The sequence below is a fragment of the Blennius ocellaris genome (genome assembly GCF_963422515.1).
Source record: "Blennius ocellaris genome assembly, chromosome: 9".
NCBI classification, from domain to species: domain Eukaryota; kingdom Metazoa; phylum Chordata; class Actinopteri; order Blenniiformes; family Blenniidae; genus Blennius; species Blennius ocellaris.
In genome coordinates this window covers 13,941,679-13,969,078 of record NC_137658.1, presented here as the reverse complement: position 1 = coordinate 13,969,078, position 27,400 = coordinate 13,941,679, and the positions used below count along the sequence as shown (strand labels likewise).

Below are 27,400 nucleotides of genomic sequence, written 5' to 3'. Positions count from 1 at the left end.
AACATTCACATCCTTCCCTGCAGGTGCCTCCCAATTGTCTCCATTTGTCTCAATTTGTCTCATTCACTGTCAGGGGCCACGTGCACTTGCACTCTGGTTCACATGATTCTTTAGGTGGATGCAAATCAGATTACCTTTGTACACTCCTCACTGTTGCTCATTATCATAATTAGGAGTAAAAAAAGATGAACTACTTACAGTGTAATCAGCTATAATACCATAAAATTAAGGTTGAGAGGGCTTTATAACTGCCGTACGCTAGTGGAACACCGGATAGCCTGGGATGGAAGCATTTCAGCTCGGTGGTGGCCTGTGAGCATTGATTAGTCAGCACTGGAGATCACAGAGCAGGTAGCAGAAAAAACCCCTGAGACCGCCTGAGATTTCATTATATCCCAGGCGGTGTGTCCCAAAGGGTTTCTCTCATATGTTAGAGCTCCGATGGGTGTTCAGAGGCCACGGTATGTAATTAGGGATAAAGCTCAGCACAGTAAGGCCAGGGGCAAAGAGGGGCTCATATAGATTATTCACACTATGTCAGCAGTGCTAAAGAGTAATGACTGACCGCTCAGCACACACAGCGCGCTTTTCTATGGACTTTGGGAGGCTGCTGAATGCGGATACATCATCACCATAATCATCATCCTTACTTTTACCTGGCCTAATCTGCTGGTTAGTTCCTGTAATCGCTACCAGCAACATGGATATCATATAGCGTGAATGTGCACTTGGCTCATTTTCTTCTCTTTATAAATACATGTTTATGAGCTATGTGGTTTACCAACGGGTGGACAGGAGGAGATTTCCATTGCTAAACTGGAGGAAAAGCAATTGAAAATGTTCCATGTGGGAGATTTATAAAACTCAAGATGGAAAAAGTGTTGTAAGGGAACTAAATCAGATAATGACACTGATGCATCGGAACGTGGTTGGAGGTGAGGATGTGAGGGAATGAGGGGATGAGACAGAATGAAGCTTTGAAGCCCAGAAGGTGGTGCAGTGTCAGTGTAAATTTCAAGAGAAGCATGGGAGACCTGAGAGCAGGACACAAGACAACACGGAGAATAGGGCCAATGAAAGGTAATATGGAGAAATCAAAGTGCATGTCAATGGGTGAGGAAGTGGTGGGAGGGCGGTGTGAAAAGATGCTGCCTAAATGAGATGCTGAGTGGCATAAACAGAGAGGGAGAGAGAAAGAGAGAGCAAGAGAGAGAGAGAGAGAGAGAGAAGAAGGGAGGGGGTGCACAGAGGACTCTATGGGGAGATGAATATAGCTGTGCAGAGAGAGGAAATTGCACAAACAGTAAAACAACCAGCAGTAGCCCACACACCAAGACCAAATAATACAAACAACTGTGGTTAGCCAAGCCCATGGAAAAGTCTTTGTGTTACACTCGGAAATAACTGAGGAAGAGGACCAACCTGGAAGGAAGAGGAGGAAACAAAGGAGAGAGCTGAGAGAGGAGGAGGAGGAGTGACCTGAGAGGAGAAATCAAGAAGGTAAGTGTGGCAAAATCCAGCAAGGTAGGCAAGAGTGAGACCCAAAACTTAAATATTTGTAAAGAAATGGCAAAGCTGAATTTTTGCATGGATGTGCATGCAATGGGTTGTAAGGCAACGTGGAGGGGAGGAAAGTAATCTGCTGCTTTCTGGCACAACATATGGCTGAAGGGGGAAAAAGCATGAGTAGATTGGGAGAGGAATGAAATGATGGGAGGGGAAAATAGCAAAGGGAAAGAAGACGGTAAACAAGAAAAATGGATCAAAACAACAAAATGTGGCAGTGTTCACAAGCCATGAAAGACATGCAGAGAGACAGACACAACCCAATAACATTTAATGACTTTAACTTTCAATGCATGATTATTTAGATGTTGGTTCGGTGTTACTGAATATTAGATTCAGCTTTACCATTTTCAGGCAACGTGTCAGGATAATATTGCAGGATTCCTTTGTGAACAGCTGCAATGCAAACGCACGCCACACATTTGCATAATTTGGATGAAAGTTGGAGGTGAGGGGGCTGCAATCTATCACTGCTCATGAGATTTATCTGCCAAAGGAAAAGCGAGTGAATCAGTTGTGACTAACAACAGGGCAACAAGGAAACCCTGATGAGTTGAAGACAGGTTCAGTGATCAAGGAGACTTGGTGAATAAACCATGAGGTGGTGGACCAATAAATCAGCAGGTGACAGCCGGGACGTCATAGTCACAAAAAACACACTGAAACAAGCACTTAATCTCAACGCTAGCTTCATTTTGTTGAGGAAGTAAGTAAGTGTGTGTGTGTGTGTGTCTGTGTGTGTGTGTGTGTGTGTGTGTGTGTGTGTGTGTGTGTGTGTGTGTGTGTGTGTGTGTGTGTGTGTGTGTGTGTGTGTGTGTGTGTGTGTGTGTGTGTGTGTGTGTGTGTGTGTGTGTGTGTGTGTAACCCAAATGAAGCAGCTGCTAACATATTAATGGAAGCCGGGAGGCGGGGATCAATACAAATTTCCACTGCTTTTTACAAGTATGAGAGCAGGAGAGGAAGCCCTGTTTTATTACATCAAAGTTGAGAATGGCTGCTCTGCTGAAGATTTCCCCTGAGGTTTGTCATGTCACTCCGTTAGGTGCTGCCATCCAATGGTCAAACTGTGTTATCTCCCCCCAAAAATTGGTCAAACATGTAGTATAATGACTTTACGACGTCGGGTTGTTTTCTATGGTCTTAATTGTCTAGCTCTTCACACTGCAGTGCCACTGACCTGCCTCCAGATCTATGATGTCCGTGCCACAGCTCGTACTCCTGATCTTCTCCGTGACCTTCTCCCAGGGGTGAGGGGGCCTGAAAGCACACAAACAGTGACAAGAGCACATTACATGGACGTATTGATTTTTAAAAAGCTGTTAAAACGCTTTGCACCAACATTTATGATCCATTTTCTGTGCCTCTCATTACTTTTTCATCTCTCTACTTGTGTCAGCGGCTGTACGTTCCCTAGCAACCACTGGGGCGAATGGAACGACTCCCAGCTCCAGCCAACCATTCAGAAGCTCATGAAGGGATACAACCGCTACCTCAGGCCTAATTTCAATGGTAAGAAGCCATCTGAGGAGTCCTTCTTAGAGCAGTTAGTAATCTAACTCACTGGCAAAGTTTATTCTCATGTAAAGGCAGTATCGAGGAGCTGATTTTACCATTTATGATATCAAGCCAATGATGAACTTTTGCCAATTCCATAATTCATAAAACAGCCTGAAGCAGTCTCTCTCTGTGATATCCAAGTGACACATATAGTTCTTTAGCCTGTGGCTCTGGAGCCACAGGTGGTTATTTAGTCCTTCTCTCGTGGTTCCCTGAAGCTTTTCAGAAAATATGTAAATAAAAGTTTTTAGCTGATTTTTAGCTTATTTACACACCAGTCGTTTTCAAAAGGACGAATGGCTAAAAAACACTCCAAAAAAATACCTAAAAAATGAAAAATAGCTGCTGTTGTCATCAGTCAGTCTTGGAAGACTATAGTTGTGTCGTGGATTATTCTGTGTTTCTGTCACTGGGACAGTGGCACTGGAGCGACCTCTCCAGAGTGCAGGCCTGGGCAAAGGTTATGGAGATCCTGGGGTTCCCAGTGAAAAATAGCTACAACCATTATAAATGAGGTAAAACAGCTTTAAAAAAATGAAAATGACTAGGATTACTAAAAGAAAAAGCTTAAAAATGCGTGGAAAACATGCACAGCTGCTTAAAAGAGAACCAAAATGAAAAAAAAGCTCAAATGTCCAAACTGTAAAAAAAAAAAAAAAAAACCCAACTCAAAAATAAGAAAGTCAACTCGCTAAGATCAGGTCCAAAAACAGCTGAAAATGTAATAAAATGCTTCCCATCCTGAATTGTAATTGAAACTTCATGGATGCAAATGTTTCTACATATGTCACAACAACACATAACTAAAACATTTTAAGCTGTTTCCACCTCATTTTCAAGGTAAATTAGTTTTTTGCAGCTCCACTTAAATCTGATTTGGTGGCAAGTAGAGTAGTAGCAAAAGGTCGCAGAACTCTGATCTAGAATAACCTCAAGACTTAGGTTATCCACTTCCTTATAAGACACCTATGATTTAACAAGCATTCAACATTTCCAGTTTTATAACATTATGATTCTGAATTCTTAACCTCTACCCTTACTAAATTCTTTCTTTATCCTTTGTCATCCTAGGCCGAGATTAGCCAACGTGTGCGCACAAGCTCTCAACAGTCTTTTGAGTAGCCTGCAAGGCATGTATGAATTATTCAGGAAGTTCTCAACAAGTATAGGAAGTTCTCAACAAGTATATCTTTTTAATACTTAAGTAACTGAAGGGGGACGTTCCCTGTTGGAGATCGGGAATCCTTAAACCGTGTAATCTTTTAACTAAGCACAAATCTTTACATTTAACTTCAAATAAGTACTGAAATCTTCACATATTTTTACAAACAATCATAACTTATTCGCCCGCCAACACACGAGAAAAGAGAAAGTAATGTATGCCCACAAGCACAAACAATAATACAAATAATAATGCGTTTGCCACCTTTAAACTAAAAGCAGTACAGCGGCACAGCGTGCATCAGTATGCTGCATATAGCGCAGGCTGTACAGACCGGTAAGAGTTTGTCACTGCAGGAAGATTAGACACATTTTTTCAGCCTGAGACGTGCAGAAATATCAGGAGAAAACCTGTGAAATAATTTGCATACTTGAGTGGAAATAAAAAATGTACTTTGGTTTCATTACTACTTTAACTCATTACTTGCAACTGAGTCCTTCTACAATATATATTTTTCAGAAATTTACAGTTTTTTCCCTTTAATGGAAAATCAATGCTTTATATCTATATTTGTTTCAACATAGTGTAATTTTAATTTCATTAATTGTTTGACAAAATGGGCTTGAAATGGGCTTTAAATGTAGATATTCTATTTAACTAAAAAAAAAATACACCGAGTTGAATCAAAATGCAATTAATTGATTTTTAAAAGTCACAAGCAGTTTTTAGGAATCTACTCGATACCTCAATACCCGTATTTTTTTTTTAAACAAATTTTACTTGTGGGTAAGGGTGAAGGTAATCTGTATAATTGCTCAGGTAAATCACTATTTGCCAAGTTTCACCCTCAAAAACAAAACGTTTCATGAGGCAGGTTCCCTCCCTGGTTGTGCACTCACTTGGGTCCTGGGGAAGAACCCAGGTTTTAATCTTGTTTTCAGCTGGAAGGGCATCCAGCGTAAAAACTAACTTCATGTTGCGAGTTGCAATAACATGCTGTGGCGACCCCAATCGAAAAGGTAGCGGATGAACAGGCACGCACGCTTCAGAAGCTAGATTTCACCCACGGCAGCACGTAGAGCGTTTTTCTTCAGTAAATTGGGGTGAGAGTGCAACCTGATGCCTGAGCCTTTTTATATTTCTACCATCTGCAGAGGGTCCGGTGGAAATCGGAATGAGCCTGGATATTGCCAGTATCGATGCCATCTCTGAAATCAACATGGTGACACCTCCTCTCTTCCTCTTCCCGACATCTTTGTATCAATATGTAAAGCGCTTTTGGGCAATTTGTGCGATCCACCGATTGCCCGGCACAAATTATGGATCAGTTATTTGTGCAAAGATCCCTTGATCACGTTGCTGAGCGACAAACTTAACCCGATGCGCTGCTTGAATCATGCTTGCGTGATCCACCAATATGTGTGCTAATTAAGGAGCCATTATTTGTGCAGCGTAATCTGTAGATCATGCCCCATCACCCAAAAGCACCAGAAAATATATTAATAAGGGTGTTATTTGGGAATAACCTAAACCTCCACCTTCTCTGCACTTCTTTTTCTCAGGATTACACTGCGACCATCTTCCTCCGTCAGCGCTGGCGTGACTCCAGGCTGGTATTCCCAGGGAACGAGAGCGTGAGCGTGGACGGCCGTCTGGTGTCGCTGCTCTGGATCCCAGACACCTTCATCCCGGACTCCAAGCGTTCTTTCCTGCACGACGTCACCGTGGAAAACCGCCTCATACGCATCTTCAGCAATGGCACCGTTCTCTATGCCCTCCGGTAACGCTCCTGTTTGGGATGCACCGATACCACTTCTGATTTTAAAAGGACAAATACAAGTCTGAGTACAAACCTTTAGCTACTTGCTGATAACGAGTCCCGATGCAAGACTTTTTTAACATGCAGCATGTAGCGCGGGTCGGCGTTACGTGATGAGCAGTTAAATTAATGAGCGACATCTCTTTAGCTCTGCTGGTCCAAAGGTCACGCTGGTGATTAAATTATCGGTATTGTACGAACAGCCTTTTGCCCCTTCTCTTGATATGTTGGCAGATCATTGTTTACACTCTTTCGCTCTTATTCATAACAGAAAAATCTCCAAAACGTCGACATCGCTCGTGCTCTCTTGGCGACCTGTGGGTTGAGTTGCTGACGCATGATGTTATACTGGCCGGGTGGTATCAGAGATCTTTTTCCGAATATGAGACGCTGTACAGCGTCGGACCCGATACTGGTATCAGTGCATCCCTATCGCCTGTTATTCTTCTAAGGTTTTCATCCTATTGACATTTAACTGACATTTGACGCTCTTGTAGCCGTCAGAAAACCAGCCGGTCAGAATTGGTGGAGCTTGTTCAAAGAAAATACCTTCAAAAATAGAAAATCAAACAGTGGTTGTGATAAGGTGAAAGAAGAGGAAAACAAGCATATGTTGTTTTTTTTAAATTTATTTTGCTGTTGTAATCAACCGTAAATTGGCCTCGGGCTCAACTAAAAACCGGGCTCATGTATCACCACTAAGTCATACAACTTAAGGGAATGGCAGTGAACTCCCTGAGTATGCAGTGCCCTTCAAACACTTCCCATTCTGTCAGCAAAGATTCGCAGAGTCCCCTACGGCTACGGCCAAAAACTGTCCTGACGTCTAATCAGTCATGTTTCCCTGCCACAGAACTTTATTATTTCACTTATTATTTTTTGCCTCGACAGCCTGATTGAGGACAGAAAGAGCAGCTTTGTGCAGAGAGCACAGGGAAATCTCAGCTCCTCTGGAGAACAGTGAAGGCCTTTTGGTTCAGGACTGTGTTTGATTTGATGCTGGTGATTACATTTTGCACAATTCAACATCTTGTACTCATTTTTTTGCTGTACACAGGATTTTATCAAGTCCTCACACACTATATATTTATGTAATCACAAAAAAACTCAGTGTTATTATTAGATATACACAAAGGTGAGAAAAGTATGCAAACTTTACTTTTTCAACTTCCCTGTCCTTTGGTTGCTCAGTTATGATCTGTATGTTTGGCATTCAACCATTCATTTGGGATTAGGAACCAGTAGTACAGTGATTTGACAGGGATTTGAACCAGCAAATGTCCAGTCACAATCTCGAGATCGCCACTGAGCACTGCAGTAGAACAACTGATGTTCAAACACCAAACCACTTGTATAAACGCTTGTTTAATCTTTCCATGATTAAACATTGAAAAGTAGTTTGTTTGTAAACATATTCAGAAGCAAAACAGGCGTTTTCTCCCGAAAAAATACTTATTGACTAATAATGCAGATCAAAGGATTTGTATATTATTCAAATTGTGGCAAACTCCAACACCTTATATTAATTGGCTAGTGTAAATTAAACTTAAATGTGGCTAAAGTTAAATTGTGAAAAGTTCAAGAACTATAAATGACATCATGTAAATGTTTGTAATGTGTTTTTTCACTTCTGATAAAATACGAATATTTTATTCAAAAGCTCCAAAGGTATATTGAAAGATATTTCATAAATATTACACATTTCTTGTTTTGAGAGGTGAAAGCGCTCCACGTGTTTATGTTTTTGAGTCCATCATCTAAAATTGCATCTCAGCCTCAGACTGAATTTTCAGTTATGGCGTGCTTAAGAATAAATAGTCCCTAGAGCAAGCGAGGAGTAGGTCTTCTGCTTGGCTTTATATTTTTCTTTTATGATGAAGAAAAATAGGCTTGGTTAAATTTAGTGTATATAATATATTGAGGATACGTATCGATCTTTTAACACAATCGATCTTTCGCTGACATTATCTTGTTTCAACCTAATTAGAGCTGCGTGCGCTCAGACTGATGTACAAACAAATAATGCGGCACAAAAACTCACGTTGCTCGTCACCGCAGAGTCTTCGGCGTTAAACCATTTAGTCATCAGGCTCCACTTCAGAGGGAAAAGAAGAGTTATTTTACTGTGTTAAGCAAGAAGCGTCGACGTCGAATAACGTCATGCGCAAGGATACATACTATGAAACTTCCTGGATTGTTCACGTGTTCAGAGCCAATGGGGATATATATCGCAGTAATGTATGAAAGTTAAGTTATTAATCAATAAATACCTTGTCAGCATCACCCATCTATTGGCTTTTATGAGTTGCTTGATAGTAATTTTTGATTACATTTTTTAATTTGGTTTATGGGAAGTGGCCTTTCCTTGTGAATGAATCTAATTTAACTTAAACAACTGGTAACACTGTAAACTGACCTTATATGCGTCTGTCAAAGCTAAACAATGTTTAAAGTAGTAGTATATTTTCAATTTGAAAGATTATTGTGGCCTTAATTAATGGTTTTGCTGCAGTAAGATGTGGGTGTTCATGAGTCTAGATTATATTCATTCTTACTGCGATCTTGAAAAAAGAAATCTATTGATCAATGTCATCTAAAATACAACAGTCTGCTTGGGGAACCTTGCAAAAGATGCTTAAGGTCTTGTGTCTGAACACTCAACAGCATCACAGCTACGATTGCCTGCAACATGGACCTGACCAAGTACCCAATGGACAAACAGGTGTGCACCCTGCAGCTGGAGAGCTGTGAGTACCTCCTGTGAGCTCCACCAACCACATCTGACACCCCCATCAGATCTGTAGCTGGCCATAAGTCACCTTCATGTCATCCTCAATGTCACCATTTGCATCATCATCATCATTACTGCAGTGAGTATCAAGCCGGACAGGCCATGTCAGCCGACCAGCTCAGATTCAGCAAAATGTAATGATTTTGTTTGTGTTTTCAGGGGGCTACAACCTTCAAGATGTGGTCTTCTATTGGACAAGAGGGAATGACTCAGTAAAGGGTTTGGACACACTGCGGCTGGCTCAGTACAGCATAGAAAGCTTTTACACATCAGTGTCACGGGCTGTATATGAGACAGGTACCACATTTCTGCTTCTCATGGGTGTCTTCGTCTGTGATGTTCTATAATGAGAAATTCCCGCACAACGTGTGTGATTCATTATTAATTGTTTTCGAAACCCTGTCTTCTTGTCTCTTCTCACAGGACATTACCCCAAGCTGGTGCTGCATTTTGCACTGCGCAGAAATGTGTTGTTCTTCATCTTGGAGACTTATGTGCCTTCTATACTGCTGGTGGTCCTCTCATGGGTGTCTTTCTGGATCAGTCAGTCCTCTGTACCAGCAAGGACCTGCATCGGTCAGTACCAGATACATAGTATAGGCTGATCATTTGATAACCTATAATCTTAGAGTAACGCTGTGTCATCACAGGATGTTAGGTAGCTGAGGAATATCAAAGTTTAACAAAAAAAAAAGTAACAAAGTAAGGCTCTTTGTCAAGCCTGTCTCACTCATAAACAATGTTTAATTGGAATTAAATGGAGGTTTTGACAATTTCTTCACACTGATTATATTAAGAACCCAAGTAATTGCTGTCTTCTTACCTCAGCTTGATCCTAATTTAAGTTCTTGAAATTCCTCTATTATAATCATACCAGCACTAATCTTTATCTGTCTGAAATAATTAGCTCTTAAAGACAAAAGTAGCATCCAAAGGAAATCTTGAAGGCTCATTAATAAACCTGCACTGTAACATTTATCTTGGAGATCAAATTGAGCAGATGGCCCAGTTTACTTTATCCATTTTCTGAGGTTTCTCACTCTGAGCTCTACACACAATCTTCAGTATCTTAGAAATAGATTTACAACACCACCTGAATGTCAGCACATCAGATCGACACTTATCCTTTGCAAGTTTTTGGACTGTAGATTAAAACAATGTGCTTTAATCATCTCATGCAACACAGAAATATCCTAAAGCCTGGTTACAGTGCTTGAGATGGCTTCTGGTTGAATTACAGTTTCCCTCTTTTTTTTTCAACCCCCTTTTGTCTGTCTGGAACTCCGCAGGTTAAATAGTCTGAGATTGATTTCTTCTTTGGTTTATTACTGGGCCACTCAGTTACACCTGTGGTCTTGTATCGGCAGCTCATCAGCTGAAGCAATCAGCTGTAAAGCGGGACTCAAAAAAGAAATCTAAGTTTGCTGCATTCATTCTTTCTGCAAGCAATCTGACCCTTCGCGGCCTCATGAAACCATAATTCCAATTCAGCCTGTTTGCCTCTTTGCATCCCTCAAGGTCAGAGAGGCTGTTCCAACTCGTTTCTGAGCCATGGACATTTTTTATTTAGTATATTTGTTTAAAGATCAAGTGGATTTTCCATGTAGCTACATCTTATTTTTCTTATTTCAAAAGAAAAAGTTGACACATTAAAATATTCTAATGAGTACTGGCAGCTGTTTTTGAACTTGTTTTGGAGAGCAAGTAAATTAAAGATGATGATGCCATGGGAGGATAATGAGGGACTGGGGCAGGGGATAAACACACAATTCTGCACCTGCAATGATTTCCAACAGATGGGAGATACTACAAACTTGCATGAGGAGAAAATGTAACTCTGTGTCCCTCAGGTGTGACCACGGTTTTGACTATGACGACTCTGATGATGGGTGCCCGTACTTCCCTTCCAAACGCCAACTGCTTCATCAAGGCCATAGATGTTTACTTGGGCATCTGTTTCACCTTCATCTTCGGGGCCCTGCTGGAGTACGCCTGCGCTCATTTCTATACCATGCAGCACCAGACCATAGAGGATTTACACAGAGTGAGCTTGATGCTTTGTATACAAACATTTCATGAAAAAGCTTCATGTTGGGTACTGAAATATACCGCAATCTCTAAATCACTTTGTTTCCTGTCCGCAAGGAAATGTTGAGGGATTTCAGCGAGTCGAATGGAAATGGCTCCATCCCCATTGTCGGCTCCAGCCAACGAAGACAGCCTGTGGAAGTGGGCTCCAGTGCAGAGGAATCCGCGGAGCAGGCGGCCAACAGCGATGCTCAGAACCATGCTGGCTCCAAAGACAAGGCACCCAGTCGGGGCTGCGGATTGTCCTCCGTGAAGGATGCGTCACGTCGCGCAGTGTCCATCTTCATTGTGGAAAATCCGCACAACATTGATTGCAGGGCCCGCACCGTTTTCCCCACGGCGTTCCTCTTTGTCAATATCCTGTACTGGCTGTACTATCTCTTTCTCTGAGTGCCATCTCCAAGCTAAGGAAACATTTATGTTATCACCCTGAAGCTGCTCTACCTCCTCATTTGAGATGCAGTACCAGACACCACAGATTGGATCTGAGCTGGTCTGATACAACTTCTTTGTAGCATACTTACAAAGTCTTTTAGAGCTACAGATTCATAAAAAGCAGCTGGTCAGAAGTCCAAAGTAGAGATTCTACTGTTATTGATCATAATGAATGGATTGTTCCTGACATATTAGCATGAGTGGTGATACAAAGCCTATGTTAGCTCTTGAAAAATCAATTGATCATTAAATGAGGATAAATAAACAAGCTCTAAACAATAGGCTGCCTGAACTGCACCACACAGTACTGTGCTGCATTGAATTGCCTTTATTAAGTGACTGGTGTGTTATTTTCTCTTCTTTCAGCTGTATTACATTGTTTGTATGAGGTATTGTATACTTAGTTTAAAGCACATGTGAAATTAAAAGACGATATGAGTAATTGAGAACTGTTTATGGATTTCAATGAAGAAGACAGTGTTTCTTGTGGGGGAAAAAAGTATATTTATTTTTTTCCTCAACCAAGTAGCAGAACAGTAAAGTGCAATAGTCGCCCACAGGTTCAGCAGAGAAGAAGTGAGAATGGCATATGGAAATGTCATCACTCAAAAAAATTGATTTCCATCACCCCGTCGCACCACTTTGTTGGTAAGTCAATTATTTATGACAGAGGGATTCAACCATATTCAATTGCATTTAACAGAGTGACGAGTGGATGCAGGACTCATTCGCAGCCAATTCATTTATCAAATGATTACACAGAGTAGTCCAGCTGCGACCTGACAGGATAAACTTCAAGTGCAGGCACTAATGACAAAAGATTACACAGAAACCTTCAGGGAACACAGCTGAATACCTACGCCAAGTACAAGTAGATTTAAAATAAGTCAATAGTCTAATTTCTAAATTCATACCATGACATTTCCATGTGGTTCAGATTTCAGATGAACTGAAATGTCTCATACATTACTTGTGTTCATCTTTGTAAATGTATTCTCTCTACATCCCTCAATGGATCTCCTCCATCTTCAGGTCAAGACTCGACCTGATATACCATTCGATTAAAAAACTTGGAATGAAGGCTGATATGCAACGTCTGTCAGGTTCCATTCAAAGGTATGAACAAATACAAAAAGGAGTCCTGCAACAGATGGTGTGATCTCAATATGCCTGCAGGGGATTACAAGAAGGTGTCAAATTCCCCAACATAGGCAGAGCAATCTACAATCCCACCGCTACTAAAGGGCCGGACACAGTTCTTTGTTTTTAATTTCTATATATCTGTGTGAATGCAAACAAAACACATACAAGCTGTACAAGGTGTCTGAGCCTTGCCCTTTGGCTGAAACATTACTGATTAACTAATGCCTAAAACATATGCACAAGTTAATATATCTGATGACAATGGGTAAATGAAACACTGTACAGTATAAAAAGTATAAAACGTACAAAGCAGTAGTCACGACTCACTATGTACAAAGGCACATCATGTTTAAACTGCCTCTTATTCTCTGCTCTTTCAACGCATCACATTAACAAGATTTGTTTCATCCCACTTTAAAACAAACAATCTTGCTGCCAATACATGCTGCACCTTTCAACACCACGTTTTAATGCACTTACTGTGCTTTCACAATACCTTTCCTTTGTCTTTCTTTCATAAGCTCTGCTTTCTTGGTTCAATCTCTCCCATTGTCAATCTATGTCCTGAAAGGGAGCCAGGAGAGTGAAAATGTATTAAGATACATCTCCACCTAGTGGTTGATGTATCTCATAACAGCTCATGGCTCTTTAATTTTATTGGTCAGTTCGCAAACTGCAAGTTGAGGACTTTAGATACACGCACAGGACGACCCTCAGTGACAGTGAAGATGAAAAACTTTCTTTGATATCCTATAGTCCTTTCCACGAAGCCATTCTTAGGTTCCTTTCTTTGACTCCCATTCCTGGAGAAACAAGATACAAGCAGAAAAGGAAATACAGTAATCTGAACACATGGTAAGCAAGGCTGTGTAAACAGCCTTTTTAAGAAATACGAAACAGTTAAGCATGCATCATTCAGCCATGAAATTACATTTTTATCAAATCTATACAATGATATTTTAGGTTGATCATAATACATTTAGTGAAAATTTTATTTATGTTATCAGAATGGACCCATGCTTCTCTGCTGTAAAACAAAAGTATAAATTAGAAGTGGTTGGTATTTATAGGTTATTGTGTTTCAGTTTTATTGGTCAGACCCGGCAGAGATCAAAACAAGGCTTTATGTGGCCCCTGAGGACCACGGCTGTCAAAGATCACTTAATTATGAATGTTGAAAGTGACAGGATCTTCATACAGCGACCATATATGTTTGTATGAGGACTGTAAAAACCCATTACATGATGGTGTTCAGCTGTGATCCAATTAATTCCCTGTGGAGACTGACAGGCTGAGGAATTGTGAGTGGGTGAGAGTCTGATTGCCGTTACCTTTGCCTTCTGCATGACAGTTCCTGAAGAGGAGGCATAAACAGACGGAGGTCTGCGACGCATCTCCGCAGCACAGTTCACAGGCAAAGTGTCACTGTAGATATTTTGGGTCTTTTTACTGGACGCCTGTACACAAACAGAAAGTAAACAAATAAATAAAAGCACGAGTGCAAATGGGCATCTGTCATCATGCAACATCCTACAAAAGTACCTTAGCAGGTGGCTTTTTGTCCAGCGGGGTCATCAGTGCTCCACTCGCCACACTCTTCTTGAGGTTTTCTTTAACCTGAGTCAGTCGCAGCTCCAGGTCCACCCTCTCTGCTTCTTTAGCGCGACAGACTTCCTCCAGCTGGGCCACTCGTTTGTTCAGGAAAGGCTTCCTCTTATCTGCTCCACAGAAGCACAATGACAAAAATAACAACCAGGATGAAAAAACGTTCCTACTATTCTTCTCCCCTGGCTGACACCAAGACTGCCTCGAAGAAAGACCTCACTGATCTCTGATTTGTAATTATAGTGAAGCCAAACACAGGCAGACATACCTACTCTCACCAGTTATCTGCGACACCTTCTGAAAGGGTAACACAAAATTATGACTGAGCATGCCTACGGGATGGACTTCTGTGACTATTTACTGCTTCAAATTTAACAAAAAGAACCAAAAATATGTCTCGAAATGGGGTTTAAAAAAATGAATATAAATGGTTTTATGTTTTTACCTTCAACATATTGTAATTAATACAGTATTTGCAGAGTATTTCCCTTTGAAAACCTGGCTCAAATGTGATTAAATTATGCCCATAAGTTATATATTTCAAATGTGGTCAGCAGACTGCCAGTTGTCCATGTCTTCTCTAGAAGCTCATGGAGTCTCAAAATTCACTGTAACCTTGAGCGAAGAATCAGAAATATTTACTTATCATCAGTAGTGACAAGCATTACAATTAGTACTTGCATTTCACAGATTTGCGGAGAATCATGAAGACATGATTTGCTTCTCTAAATGAAAGTTATTTTCTATACAAGCTTCAAGTCGTTTACCTGTAAGTGAAGTGTACTGTATTAAGAACTGAGTTTGTTCTTAGTAGCTGCCCCTGTGGATGCAGCAAAATGCTTTGTAGAACGAGAGGAAATTAATTCATTAGACCACGCAGAAATTTTCAGAAACACATTGTTGATTTTAATAAAGTTACATTTGTCCCTATGGGGGACTATTCTTCTCACACGGCCCTCTTAATGCTGAATGTCAGAGTGCAAGGTCGGACAGAGAGGAGCCATGCTTCAGATTCACAAGCCATCTCTTAACTTTTAATATAATCAGCACAGATGCCTTCTCCTATTCTGTTTATAATGCGAGATGACAAGTTTAATTTTCCTTCTTTAAGTAGGACAAGCCATTACCCAAAATGATTTGTGTAGCATCTGCTGTCTGTTATGCTTTTCATCTTCTTACCAGAGGCGGTCTTCAGCTCCTCCTTCTTCTCTCTCTTCTCCTGCCGCAGGGTCACCAGTGTGTTTCGGATCCCATCCCTCTCCTTCTCCAGCTCGTCTTTCTCTCCCAGGTAACGCTTGGCATCTTCCTCGGCTCGTGTTTTCCCATATTTTCCATACTGGTTGGCATCTGGGTGGGGGAAAAGGGTGAGGGGTCAAATGTGCAGGGGTTATGGGAAGAACACAAAATCTCCCCCAGCTATCCGCTTGTCTTTCCTTCCAAAAGCTTCTAACTCGGTTTGAAAGGTTCAAATCCACCTTTACAATTTGCGTATTAAAAGTAACACTCTGATGTGGCAGTTTTTTCACGAGAAAAACTATTAATTTGTAAAAAAAGAACAATGAAATAAAAGTGAGAATAGCAGACGAACACACTCACTCCTGCAGGGCAAGAGGTCAGGAGGCGAGACAGCGGATCTAATGTGAGCGTCCAATAAATCTCAGATTACATCCTGAAGCTATCAGCCCTGGAAAGCTCCCGAAGACCCTTTGATGTACCAGAACATGACAGTTAAGCCCAGGGTGTAGAAACAACATGAGGAAGAGCTCTGTTCTGTTTGGGTTACTTTCTGAGACCCGGGACTGTTGTTTTGTTTTCTCTACTTATACTTTTGAAGTTTCGGGACACAGTGGAAGGAAAGAGAGAGGAAGAGGAGAAATATTGAGTGTGATGAACGATGATATCACTGAAAATATCTGAAATGACATAAGAACCTTGGATTGTATGACACCAAAGTTTATATAAATAAAGCATATTAATAACCTTAACCTGCATGTTACTCCATCTGTATAAAAATTACACTTTAAAATGTACCACAATTTTCAGGGTTGGACTGTTTATTCCTACAACAGATTTGATTTTATACAAGACATTTTTTTTCCTACTCGTCGTTATTTTGACATTTTTAAGTCAGTAATTTATTTTTTTGACTGTTATGTTGATGTGTTTTTAGAAGACACTGGAATTGAAAAGGTAATAATAATAAAGTTTTACTACTCATGCTGTCCCGTAGTAATTCCAGTTTGAATATTGGATTTCCCAATTTTTTTCACATTAAATAAAATATTAGTTGTATCACCTGTTGGGATCTATAGGTAATAATATAAAAAAAAAATGACAACTTTGTAGTTACGCTCTTTTAAGCTTAAATGTATGAGAACATTCTATAAGTGCAGTCTGCAGCTATCATTACTCTCAGTTTTATGGTTTTGCATTCAGGTAGTTTTATAATTTTAATTGATTTACATTATACTGAGAAGTCTTTAAGTGTCTTAGTAAAACAATAAATACCTGCCATTGCTTAAATTGATAGCTTTGGCTTATTGTCTCCTTAATCTTTAAAACTAATGATAGACCCTTATATTCTCAGAATCTGTGAATTCTCTCGCCCATTTCTTGCATATTTATGTGCCCTGAAGTGGAAGAGCATTAGAAAAAAAAGTGGTAAGTGGGCTGAGGAATGATGCTACATGCATACATCATTTGCAATCAATTTGGTTAGTGTTGGAGTTGTACGAAGAGCAGGAAAAGAATTGCCTTCTCATTGCAGATGTTATCCTGTTGCATTTGATTGTTTCATGCTGTTTGTGGCCGAGTGCACCGTCCAATGAGGAGCCGTTATATTTAAAAGGGGTCGCACAGGGCAATCCTCCAAAAGGTTCAAAACAAGTTCATGTGGGCAGGCTGATCTCCTTTAGAGGTATGCTACCATGTTCAAAAACCAACTGAACAACACTTACTTGAGCCTGTCCGCTTGAGGGAGACTAATGGCTTGGTTTTGTCAGAATCGCTGCTTGAGAAACTTGAGCGTCGCTTCCCGTGATTCCCAGGCTGCTGTCTGCTTTTCTCCCCTGACTGGGTGGGATAGAGAGGGAGTGTAAGATGACAGATGTGAGAGGATGAGGGAATGAGGGGAATGAAAGAAGAGCAAAGTTTAGCCCAGGTATCAAGAAATCTTTAGATTTATTAGTCTCTGACTGCTGTAGGTATAGTGGGAGGTGTGTGTTTAAGGGCCTGTCAGCGGGGTTAAAAAAAAAAGGGGTTTACAAGCTGTTAAACTGTTGTGACCTTTCGCCTTCCTGTCACCAGGCTGATCACTCTTTTTTTTTGTTGTGTAGTTTCTCTCCTTCTCCCATGCCTGCCTTTTCTCTGCCCTACAGAAAGCCATCATTGATAGACATGCAACAGAGCACTGTCTGTCTGTCAGAGTGACTGATGTGGAGTGTTACACCCAGACAGCTCAGACAGTCCCTAACAGCTGCAAACACACAGACACAGGGCGTCTAATCCGGTCATATCAAAGTGAAGAGACGCGTGTGGTTCAAACAAATTGCACATACCTCATTCGGGACCTCGTCGTATGTCCGGGAGTCTGTGGAAGTACCGATTGCAGAGGTAGCCCACCTACAAGCAGTGAGAGAGCAAAAGTCAGAAATGTGGGTGCTCTTGCTTTGACCTCGTCTGAACTCCCCAGTCGTCCTCCCCCACTCTACGTCTCACTCACAGGAAAGAATGACGAGCAGCATCCCGAATGTTGGCGATGGTTTCCACGTCAACATAGTCATAATGCAGAGACTCCGGGTCGGTCGCGGAGCCTGTTTCTGCCAAGAGAACACCGAGCCAGCGTCCAAGCTCCTCAGAGCTGCTCGCCTTATGAGACAACACATTTAAGTGTTATCAAGCATGTTTGCTTTGGGTTTAAGAAAATCTTAACAGAAAATGACCTCATTGTCAAAATTCATATCTAATAATTTGTCAGTTAATTATTATATTATTTTTTTAAATATGTTTTGGTTTGCATCCATCCTAAAGAATACATGGCTCATTAGCCGATAGTTGCTCCAGAATCAGTTCACGTATCAAAGCTGTTTTCATTGAAAGCAGCTGCCGGTTGGTGGCTACAGAAGTGTGACTAAGACCTATGACAGTTCATGAAAACATAAACATTAAGAGTCAAGTTTCATAGTAGACTTGAAAGGACTGCAGAATAAATTGCCCAATTTGCAAAAAAAAATAGCAAACAAGCAGCACTTTACCTCCAGAGCGGCCACCTCCGTGCTGTTCCGCAGAATACGAAAAGCAAAGGGATGTTTGGGTCCGAGCCCCGGGACCACCTCGCAGCCGTGGAGAGGAAGGGAGGGCAGGGAGGTCCGAGGGTCTCCTTTGTCATGGTAGAAATACAAGGAGCCTCTGCAAACACAGCACCACTGCTCGCGCCACACCTGGTTCACCAGCAATGACAGGTAGCCTGCATGGCGGGAACAGATGGAGAAATGAGGCTTCTCCCAGTTCCGAGGCAGGAAAAGTGCCAGTAGGTAGCGTCCCACCTTGACGGGGGTTGGTGTAAGTGGCGCGTGGATCGCCAGGCCGAGGGAACTTCTTCTTAGAGAAGCTGATGATACGCGTGATCTTACGACCTGCAGCCAAAGCTCCTCTTCTCACCTTACCTGTGGCAAATGTTTTTAAAAAATCAGTTTTAAAAAAATGTGACTCGTGTTGCATCCTGTTTTTGTTTTTCAACTATCTTGTGAATTGTGAAAAGCTAAAAACAGGTAAAACTCCCATGTCCCAACTTCTCATACTGCAATAAAGAAAGTATGAACACAAATGTAATTCCTGTCTATTATTAAACGTTTTATGCAGATGCAGTTAAACAATAAGCTCTAAATTGATGCTGGGATTTTATTTCTGTTTTTAAAAAAATATTTGTTTTTCTCATTTTCTTACCATTCTCTCTGCAACTTTCTCCTGCCGACACACCCACACTGTCTGAATCAGATGTGTTCCTCTCTGCAGACAACCTCTGTGAAAGAAATGAGCACACAAACAGTTAACATAAACAGCCAAGTAAAAATCTTACACTGGATCTCTTCGTCTGCTGGATTCAAACTACACCTCAGCCTGTCTTCGCTTGTCCGTTATAATAATAAAAGACTATTCACTTCAGGGTTGAAGAAGTTCTGGAGAGGAGCTGGAAGGAATTCACCGAACTGGAGAATGATGCAGAGAGTATATTACAGATTAAGTTAAGATATAGGTTAGGGAATTCAGAGAAAGCAGAATATACTACCCAGAGGAATTGTTATCTCAATCCCGAGGAGCCAATATCTGGGGAAACGCATTCATGAAGAGACCCAAAGAATACAACATTTCCAGGATTTAGATATGGATATGTACAGATGTTTTGTCTCAGTTGGGACATGATGACATGTTTCTAGGGATAGAGTCGACGGACTGTATGGCTCTTGTCCATGTTACAAAGTGGTGGAGCAAACAAGTGTAGACAAATGGTCAGACCAAGAGTGGCAGTGGTTAGTTTTTCCTTATCATCCAACTGGGACATTTGTATCATACATCGATCTCAAATATCTCCTTCTCTTACAAGGTGTTTCACCACTACAAAAATAATGAGACTAATGGAATTCTCTCTCCTGTGCTTTTGTCTCAGAGTCTGTTGTACTTCAAGTTCTGGCAAATTGCTAAGATTTCAGAGGACGTTCAAACACGGACACACTTCCGCTCCCTGTCATTGTTGCTTTAACCACTGGTGACTTATAACGGGTGACGATTGTTTGGGAAAATTAATGGTGACATCATAATTGCTACCTTAGCACCAACTTTTCCTCACCTCAGCTGTGAAGATAAATGATGTGTTGGGAATGAAAAGGACAGGGGTGAGCCGACATAAACAGCGTCCCTCCCACACTCACCTTGTCAAGTTCATTTTTTCTTGGAATGACAGGGGAGGCAGATTCCTCTGGCCCCGCGTTGTGGCTGCTCACCTCTCTGACAACCTGCGGGAATTATATCAAGCAGATTAGTCCCAATTACACAACTGCTTATCATTTTCAAATCCACTTCCAGTGATGACAGATGGCCAGCGTAGCAATTGCGCAATCCTTAAGTAAACACAGTATTTCTGCATAGGTTGTAATTTTACCGTCAGCCAGGTATGGGCCTGCTCTTTGCTTTGCACTGCCAGCACTAAGCCGTCTCCATTGGGTAAGGTGAAGCGGAGCTCGTGGTGCTTTCTCTTGCTGTCTTTAGGAACATACACAACTGTACACTGGGACAGCAGGAGGTCCACATAGGGACATGTGTCTTTGGAGCTCTTATAACACTAGAAAAAAAGAGGACACACAAAAGACTGTTAAAAGACGCAAAAAGAAAGATAAGAGAGTCATTTCACGAACATGCATATCTTCACACCTGTAACCTGTTCTCTCGTATGACAGTGAGCTGTTTGGCCCACTGGCCGAAGCGTTTTTTACGCAGCAGGAATGCACAGATGCGACAGTCTCTGGCAGGAGGCATGGAGCTTTCATCTGAGGGCCACTGATGAGTGAGCTGGATGCCGGTGCTCCGGTCCTCCTCATCCTCCTCGTAGGACTCATAGGAGCTGCTCAGGGCATCGGAATCATTGTCTGAGAGAGCAATAGCAATGAGTTATTATTACTACTCATATGATGTTCATCTTGTAATCTGCAAAACATGAAGGTATGAGCATTTCTTTGGGAAAACTTGAAAGAATTTGGTTAAGAGAAATGGATCTTTTAAAAACTAAAGATATCTTTCATACCCAACGTTTTCATTTTCGTGGAATAAATTACAAGAAATTTGGAAATGATGACAAATGGCCTGCCTTGGAACATTCTGTATGTGCATGAGTGCTTTTCGCTTACAGGAGTCTTTTCGGTGTGAGTTGATGCAGGTAGTTGGGTAGTGATTTTCAGCATCCTCATATCCATCTTCTATAGAATTGGGTGGACTGGGCCTGACTGGAAATAAAAAAAAACAACAATAATTTACCCTTTTGCACCATCCCATCAAACACATTAAAGCGGTGTAATACTTTGTAATTACACCGAGAGTGCAGCGCTATAAGACTTTGTTTATCAGTTAAGTACTGACTCTATACAAAAAAATGACGTTGAGTTGAGTTGAGGTGGGGACATGCTGACCTCGTGTGATTATATACTCAGGCATCTTGCCAGGACTGAGTGGCACTGCCTCCTCGTAGTAATCCTCAGGAGGTGGCGTGGTGGGTAGAGGTGGAGGAGAGTCCGTCAAGTGAGGAGCGGGGGAGCCGACATAGCTCTGCTGAGGGAAACATAAAAACATAACTGTGTAACCACTGTGTTTTACTGAAAAACCCAATGGGCAAGACGATCAAAGAGATGCAGTAAATATTGCTTTCAAGGATTTCCCATAAATTAGACACATGGGCTCGAGATGGAACCCCAAATTTTCCCTCTTTTAACAGCCTGCTGAGTGACAAGCTTGTGTGTAGGGGGAAAACCCGCCACAGAAGCGTAATCCCTCTCTTTTTCATTGCTTCTTCCCCCTAGCCACAATATGGATGAGCATGTGATGCTTCCAAAGTTTGACTGTGTCATTACACCTCTATCAAAAGTACAAACTGTGCAATTACAGACTGAAACAATTTACCAGATACTCTCTACTTGCCTGTTTTAAAGTATCATCTTCTGTGTTCTTGTCATCTTTCAGATCATCTGTTACATCCTTTAGGTCACCAAGCTCACAGTCTATAAAAGAGTCACATACATAAATGTCATAAATTATGTTTGCATCTCATCCAATGAGTACACGACATGTATGTTGTTGCATCATTGTGTTAGAACCGGAACGTACCAAATGTCTCAAAGAGAGACTCCACAAAACTTGTGCCATTTCTGTACACTGATGAGTTCATGTAGATGTAGTCTGTTCCTGACACTACAGGAGAAAAAAAGTATTATAGGAGACATCACAAAAGTCTAATTATGTTTAAAACTAGGGAGTTTAACAGTGGACGACTTCACCGCTGATGAACAAATCACTGTTTTAATGAGTGAAGCCCTTCTGTTTTCACTGGGCCCAGTCTGACCTGATGGCTGAATCTGCTGCAGAAGGTTCCACACGGACGTCTTTTTCTCTTGAGTGGAGGAGCTGAGGTTCTCCTGGTCCAGCATCTTCAACAGCACACCCAGCTCGCTCACCAACACCTCCATCGCTGCAAGAATGAAGGCACGGGAGGAGGCAAAAGGTCAGAGAGGGCATGGGATCAGCACATAAGCACAGAGGGCAAAGGCCAGATGGACGAGTCTAAACAAAACCTCCAGGCTGTATGTTTGAGAGCATTTTCTGCTTTCCTTTCCCTTCACCAATTCTTTTTTTTCCGTCACCTCCCCTCAGTTTGTCAAAATCCATCTGACAATTCATGGCAGAGTGTCCCTCCTTCACTGGTCAGACTAAACAATGACTGGAGGGTCATGAAGAGCGGACGCGTATTTGCTAATTACTCATTAACCCAAAAACAATACAGCTCTGAAAGAACAACACTTAAACCGTACAGTATAAAAGTATTATCTGTTGTTTTAAATTACCTCAGGGCTCATTATTCTGAGTCCTTTTCTGAGTTGTGGGGCAGAATTAAAGAAAGACTATCTTGCTTTAGGTCAGAATTATAATGTTACCCTCAAGCCAGTTTTATTTTCATCAATTGTTGTTTTTACTGCAGGTGGAAGTGACTGGCTTCAGTGACTGGTAAACAGTGTTGACATGGGACCTGCTTTTCTGGATGTCTCCATGCGGTTTATTGTGTGATTAAGGTAAAAATCGGCTTATCCAATAAAGTGATGCCAATCTGTGTTCAGATTCTGATGCATTCAAGACAAATGGAAAACACCATCAGCAAAATGTGTTTGACTAACAAACAGATTAGACAAAAAATTAGGTAGAAATTTGAATTTCTGTCCTAAAACCTTCTGAAGAGAAAAGTGATACAGTATAGCTTCTGCTACAGTTTGGTCCATGACCCTGAAATGGATATATGGAGGGTCACAGAAGGTACATAAAAAAAACATAGAACGAGCCAAATGTACCAACAAAGAAAAAAATCAGTTCACAAGGGTCTGATCTTTATCAAAGAGTTGGGGTATTTGAGTCATGGTCTCACAAAAACACAAACTGGATCAGACAGGCTTTCACACAGCTCTGCAGCTTCTGATGACTCAGCTTATAGGACTATAAGATTCAAATGTTGATCCCAGAGGTGGGATGGCCTCACTCCCTGTTTTCAGAGCAAAACTTAAATAAACCACCTCTCTCCCACATCTGAGAAAGGGTTTGCAACCTGCTGATGTATGACTTTAGATTCCTCCTTCTTTGGAAAAAAAAAAAATTCTTATCTTTTACTTAAAATAAAATCCACTGAGCAACTCTACCTTCTGCCCTTTAGCTCAGTTTCTTCTATTATATCTGTCATATGCACTTTTTCCTCATGTCACTGCCTCCTAATGCACATTTTTCTGCCTGTTTGAATCAAAACCCTCAGCAAAACCTGACAAGAGGCTGAGTCACTGCTGGCACACTTGCTTGCCTCCCTTCCAGCCTCCATCTCACTCCCCCTCTACCCACCGGCCCCATTTTCACAGTCCAGTCGCCTTACACCTACTGAACCATACATCTTTAAAAGGGGTCAGCCATGGGACAATCACTGAGCCAGAAAAGTCTTTGTTGGGTGGGCGGTCAGATGGCAACAAGACCCTGTTACACTGAATGCATACACACGCATGCACATGAACCTAAACGACAGCAGCAATCTTGTGTGTTGTGTATTTTGTGAACTGTGTCATCAGTCGGCTTTGGTAAGGAAAGGCACCAAAGCCACAATTGTGCTGAAAAGTTGCAGATCTCAATAAGCTAGTGGATCTGTTTATTGTTGTGGATGATATACGTTCTACATTCGAAGCACTCCCACTTCTTGAAGAGAGACATACTTTCCTAAGGTGGGTCTTCCTATGGGCTTAACAATGCCCAGCCAAGGATGTAGGCAAGAGTTATACAAGGTGTGTGTTGGCCTATGTCTGTTTAGCTCTTGTTACCAATGTGGTTTCCTTCCATTGTAAAAAAAAGCTCACACTCGGAGAAGTGGGCATGAGGAACTAAGCCACGCAAGGGCCCGGAATGTCTACTCATTAAGAGACGATCCACTCTGGGGCAATAAGGAAGTGGAATTCATGAAAGGAAACTCATGAGAGTGGGACGTCTTGGCTTGGTGAATGTTGTCTCTGTGCCAGAGGCTCCAGCTGTCCAGATTTGGCTCAAGCGCACCACCGGGCTTCCCCTAACCGAGTGTAAGACAAAACCTTTTCCACAGCATGACTCATTCAGTGAAGAGAGAAAATGAAATTTACACCAGTCAGCACTAAATCAAATCTAACACAGAATCTAAGCTGGCGTGAAGTGGAACCCCCATAAATATCATTCATGATTTCAAAGTCTGTTTTAAAAAAATCTCAAATAAATGACTAAAGGGTTGCTGATCTTCAGAAAATAGGAATTACTGTGCAGTATTTGGCATGTGAGGTGCAAAAGATGTCAAATACACTGCCAAGTCTGCAGGTATGCCTTCATAATCAACACCCCACATCACTCACATGGGCTTTCACACAGCTAATGCAGCACATGATCCTTTAACTCTCTCCTGCAACTGTTCATGTGTGTTTGGTTATTACTCGACACTTTGATGTCTTAAAAAGGCATACAAACTTATTATTGAGCTTAGCACCTGAGGGGAGCTCAACCTGTGTTTATATTATACAACCTTGGTACCCAAGAGCCTGTAGGTTATGATTTTATAGAATTAACAACGAAAAGGGCAAGCTGTGACTCCATTTATTTCCTCAAGATCCATTCACCCTTGGGGGGGTGGGGGAGTGGAGAAAAAACTTCAGATGAAATCTTGGATACCAAAGATATGGCGCAGGAATGTTTACCAAGCTTTACACACACACAACCATTTACCACCTCTCACTTGCCTGACAATTGCTGTTAAACATCAGACGCATTCCTCACCTTGTTAATAGTGCAAGACTCTGCGTTTGTGTGTATGTGTACATTTCTGTGAAGGGGAGAGAGTAGTTTGTTTAGCACTGCAGACTCAGACTTTTAAAAGGAAGCTTACAGTTACAGACCCTCTGTGTACACACACACGCACGCACGCACACAGGGATGGAGAAAAGTGGGGGGGTGAATAATGTCAGCGAGTTGAACACCTGTGCTAACATGTCTCTGATCTGGAGAATAACGTGACCTGAATCGGGTGCACAGGGCACTTTTTTCTTCTTCTTTGCTGTTCCCTCCTCACACTAAAGGATTCATGCTGAGCTTTTGCTTTTCTTGCAATGCACACACACACACACACACACACGCACACGCGTACACACAGCATAACTTGAAAGTGAACATATTCAGTCACAGAATGGCAACTTTTGTTTCTCAACATCATTGCAGACAGGGATTTCAACTAATCTTAGAATAATTTGCAACAGAGTCTTAAGGGGATTAAACAATTACAATGTTTCACCATTCTGTCTGGGTGGCAAACAGTTGGCTTTCTCAACATTTTAGGTTTTTACTAAGTTTGCATGACGTTGAAGGTACGTCATGACGTGAAACGTCACCTGATTCCCAACATATTGGGATTGAATGCAACCTGATTTGCACTCTTTCTCATACGTACAGTTTCCAAACTATAGGTATGAGAATTTCACAAATCCTCAAGGTTTCTTTAGTTTTAGATGTCCACTGTGGTAATACACTGACAGTGCACGTAGACCCATTTCAACACTTACCCTCAACAACAGTTGATGAGAGACCCACCATTCTCCAAGATTAAAAAGGAGGCCAAGAGGTTCATTCATACACAAAGCAGATACTGTAGGAAATATTCCAGAGTCACTCAGCCTCCCTGTGTGCTATGTCCTCTGAAGTCTTTGTAGGAGAGGTGAGCTGCAGCCTTCTGAATTCACAGTCCCTTTACCTCTCCCTTCCTCCATCTGAGCTGTTTTTGTCTCTCCACCTCCCTCTCACACTCTGGCTCCCCTCCTCTCTTTCCTTGGGTGTGTGTGTGTGTGTGTGTGTGTGTGTGTGTGTGTGTGTGTGTGTGTGTGTGTGTGTGTGTGTGTGTGTGTGTGTGTGTGTGTGTGTGTGTGTGTGTGTGTGTGGGTGTGTGGGTGTGTGTGTGTGTGTACACAGTAAGCCCTTCCCAGGTGCCATACGATCCTCAAGATTACACTGGAGTGAAATCCAACAGACACACAGGTTAATAGCTAATTCACATTATTAATTAGTCCACATTCTTAACATTATTTAACAGCTACCAAGCTGTGCCCAGTGTCTCCCATCCAGAAGATACTAATGAACCCATTGACACACCACGGCCAAGATTATTGTGCTCCCACTTTAAGGTTCCAAGTGAAGTCGCTGTTGCAGATGAAAAATATAGTGTAAGAGTGACAGGATTTGATAAACGATGTGGGGTGCAGCCAGGCAAGTTGAGACCAAATGTTGATGACTTGTTGCCCCGAGGCAGACTCATTTGCCCCAACACGATGGAGCACGCTGCCTTCAATCCAACTGCACAAACAACCCCCGAGCACATGTAGTCCAATACACAGCCATGCATGCACAGCACAGCAATGCAAAAAGACAGACATAACACACCACTTCCTCCAAGTCCAGATTTTTACTTGGAAGTCGTCTGGTGCACGAGACTGCACAACAGGCACCGTGACATCACAGGATTGCATTTGTTCTGGCAGTGATCCCCTATTGATCCAAAACAATAAATACACTTTATTAAAATAAACATAATCAGGGAAAGACACTTCATCAATTTCTTTCTGAGAGTCACATGAGAAAGTCAATACCACTTTCTTAGCTGGTGAGCGAGGACAGAGGATTGGAACGGAGACAGTGAGGGAGGAGGAATATTCAGCATCTAAACCAAACTCTAATCCTCATGTATGCCTTTTTAAATAAACTACTATATACTGAATCAATGTGGCAGAACTACACAGTTAGTATATGTGCTTTATTTAACTGGTGACGTGAACACAAACCCATCATAAAGCCACAATCAACCAGTTTTAGTATGAAAATAAAATTGTGTCTCCGTGAAAGATATTAAAGGATAATTCTAACTTTCTATCAGCCTGCTGTATTCAATCAT

General features: G+C 41.6%; 2 protein-coding genes across 2 annotated transcripts; one reads left to right on the top strand and one right to left on the bottom strand.

Annotated features, from left to right (window-relative positions):
• Window positions 1-2,966: 2,966 nt before the first annotated feature.
• gabrp (gamma-aminobutyric acid type A receptor subunit pi) lies at window positions 2,967-11,373 on the top strand (the record flags this gene model as incomplete). Its single annotated transcript, XM_080502619.1, has 8 exons — window positions 2,967-3,075; window positions 5,440-5,507; window positions 5,848-6,065; window positions 8,769-8,851; window positions 9,055-9,192; window positions 9,319-9,471; window positions 10,746-10,939; window positions 11,041-11,373. Exons 1-8 carry the CDS (start codon window positions 3,036-3,038, stop codon window positions 11,371-11,373), a joined length of 1,227 nt encoding a protein of 408 aa, XP_080358745.1. The 5' UTR covers window positions 2,967-3,035.
• A 580-nt stretch (window positions 11,374-11,953) lies between these two features.
• Window positions 11,954-26,087, bottom strand: afap1l1a (actin filament associated protein 1-like 1a). The gene is made up of 19 exons (XM_080502517.1): window positions 26,022-26,087; window positions 22,271-22,396; window positions 22,036-22,119; window positions 21,850-21,929; window positions 21,345-21,483; window positions 21,066-21,161; window positions 20,593-20,807; window positions 20,324-20,503; window positions 20,094-20,177; window positions 19,111-19,186; window positions 18,711-18,830; window positions 18,420-18,631; window positions 17,888-18,033; window positions 17,724-17,787; window positions 17,124-17,238; window positions 15,346-15,513; window positions 14,104-14,279; window positions 13,893-14,018; window positions 11,954-13,364 (listed from the first exon to the last, which is right to left on the bottom strand). Exons 1-19 carry the CDS (start codon window positions 26,050-26,052, stop codon window positions 13,338-13,340), a joined length of 2,265 nt encoding a protein of 754 aa, XP_080358643.1. The 5' UTR covers window positions 26,053-26,087; the 3' UTR covers window positions 11,954-13,337.
• Between the last annotated feature and the right edge of the window lie 1,313 nt (window positions 26,088-27,400).

Bases quoted from the DNA above. Each gene is read 5' to 3' on its own strand.
- afap1l1a (XM_080502517.1), bottom strand. From the start codon at position 26,052: ATGGTGGGTCTCTCATCAACTGTTGTTGAGG. The intron at 15,514-17,123 runs GTAAGTGTTGTT...TCCCCCACCCAG, and splicing joins CCTCAAGCGGACAGGCTCAA to ATGCCAACCAGTATGGAAAA. The intron at 14,280-15,345 runs GTAAGAAGATGA...TCTGTGGAGCAG, and splicing joins GGAGCTGAAGACCGCCTCTG to ATAAGAGGAAGCCTTTCCTG.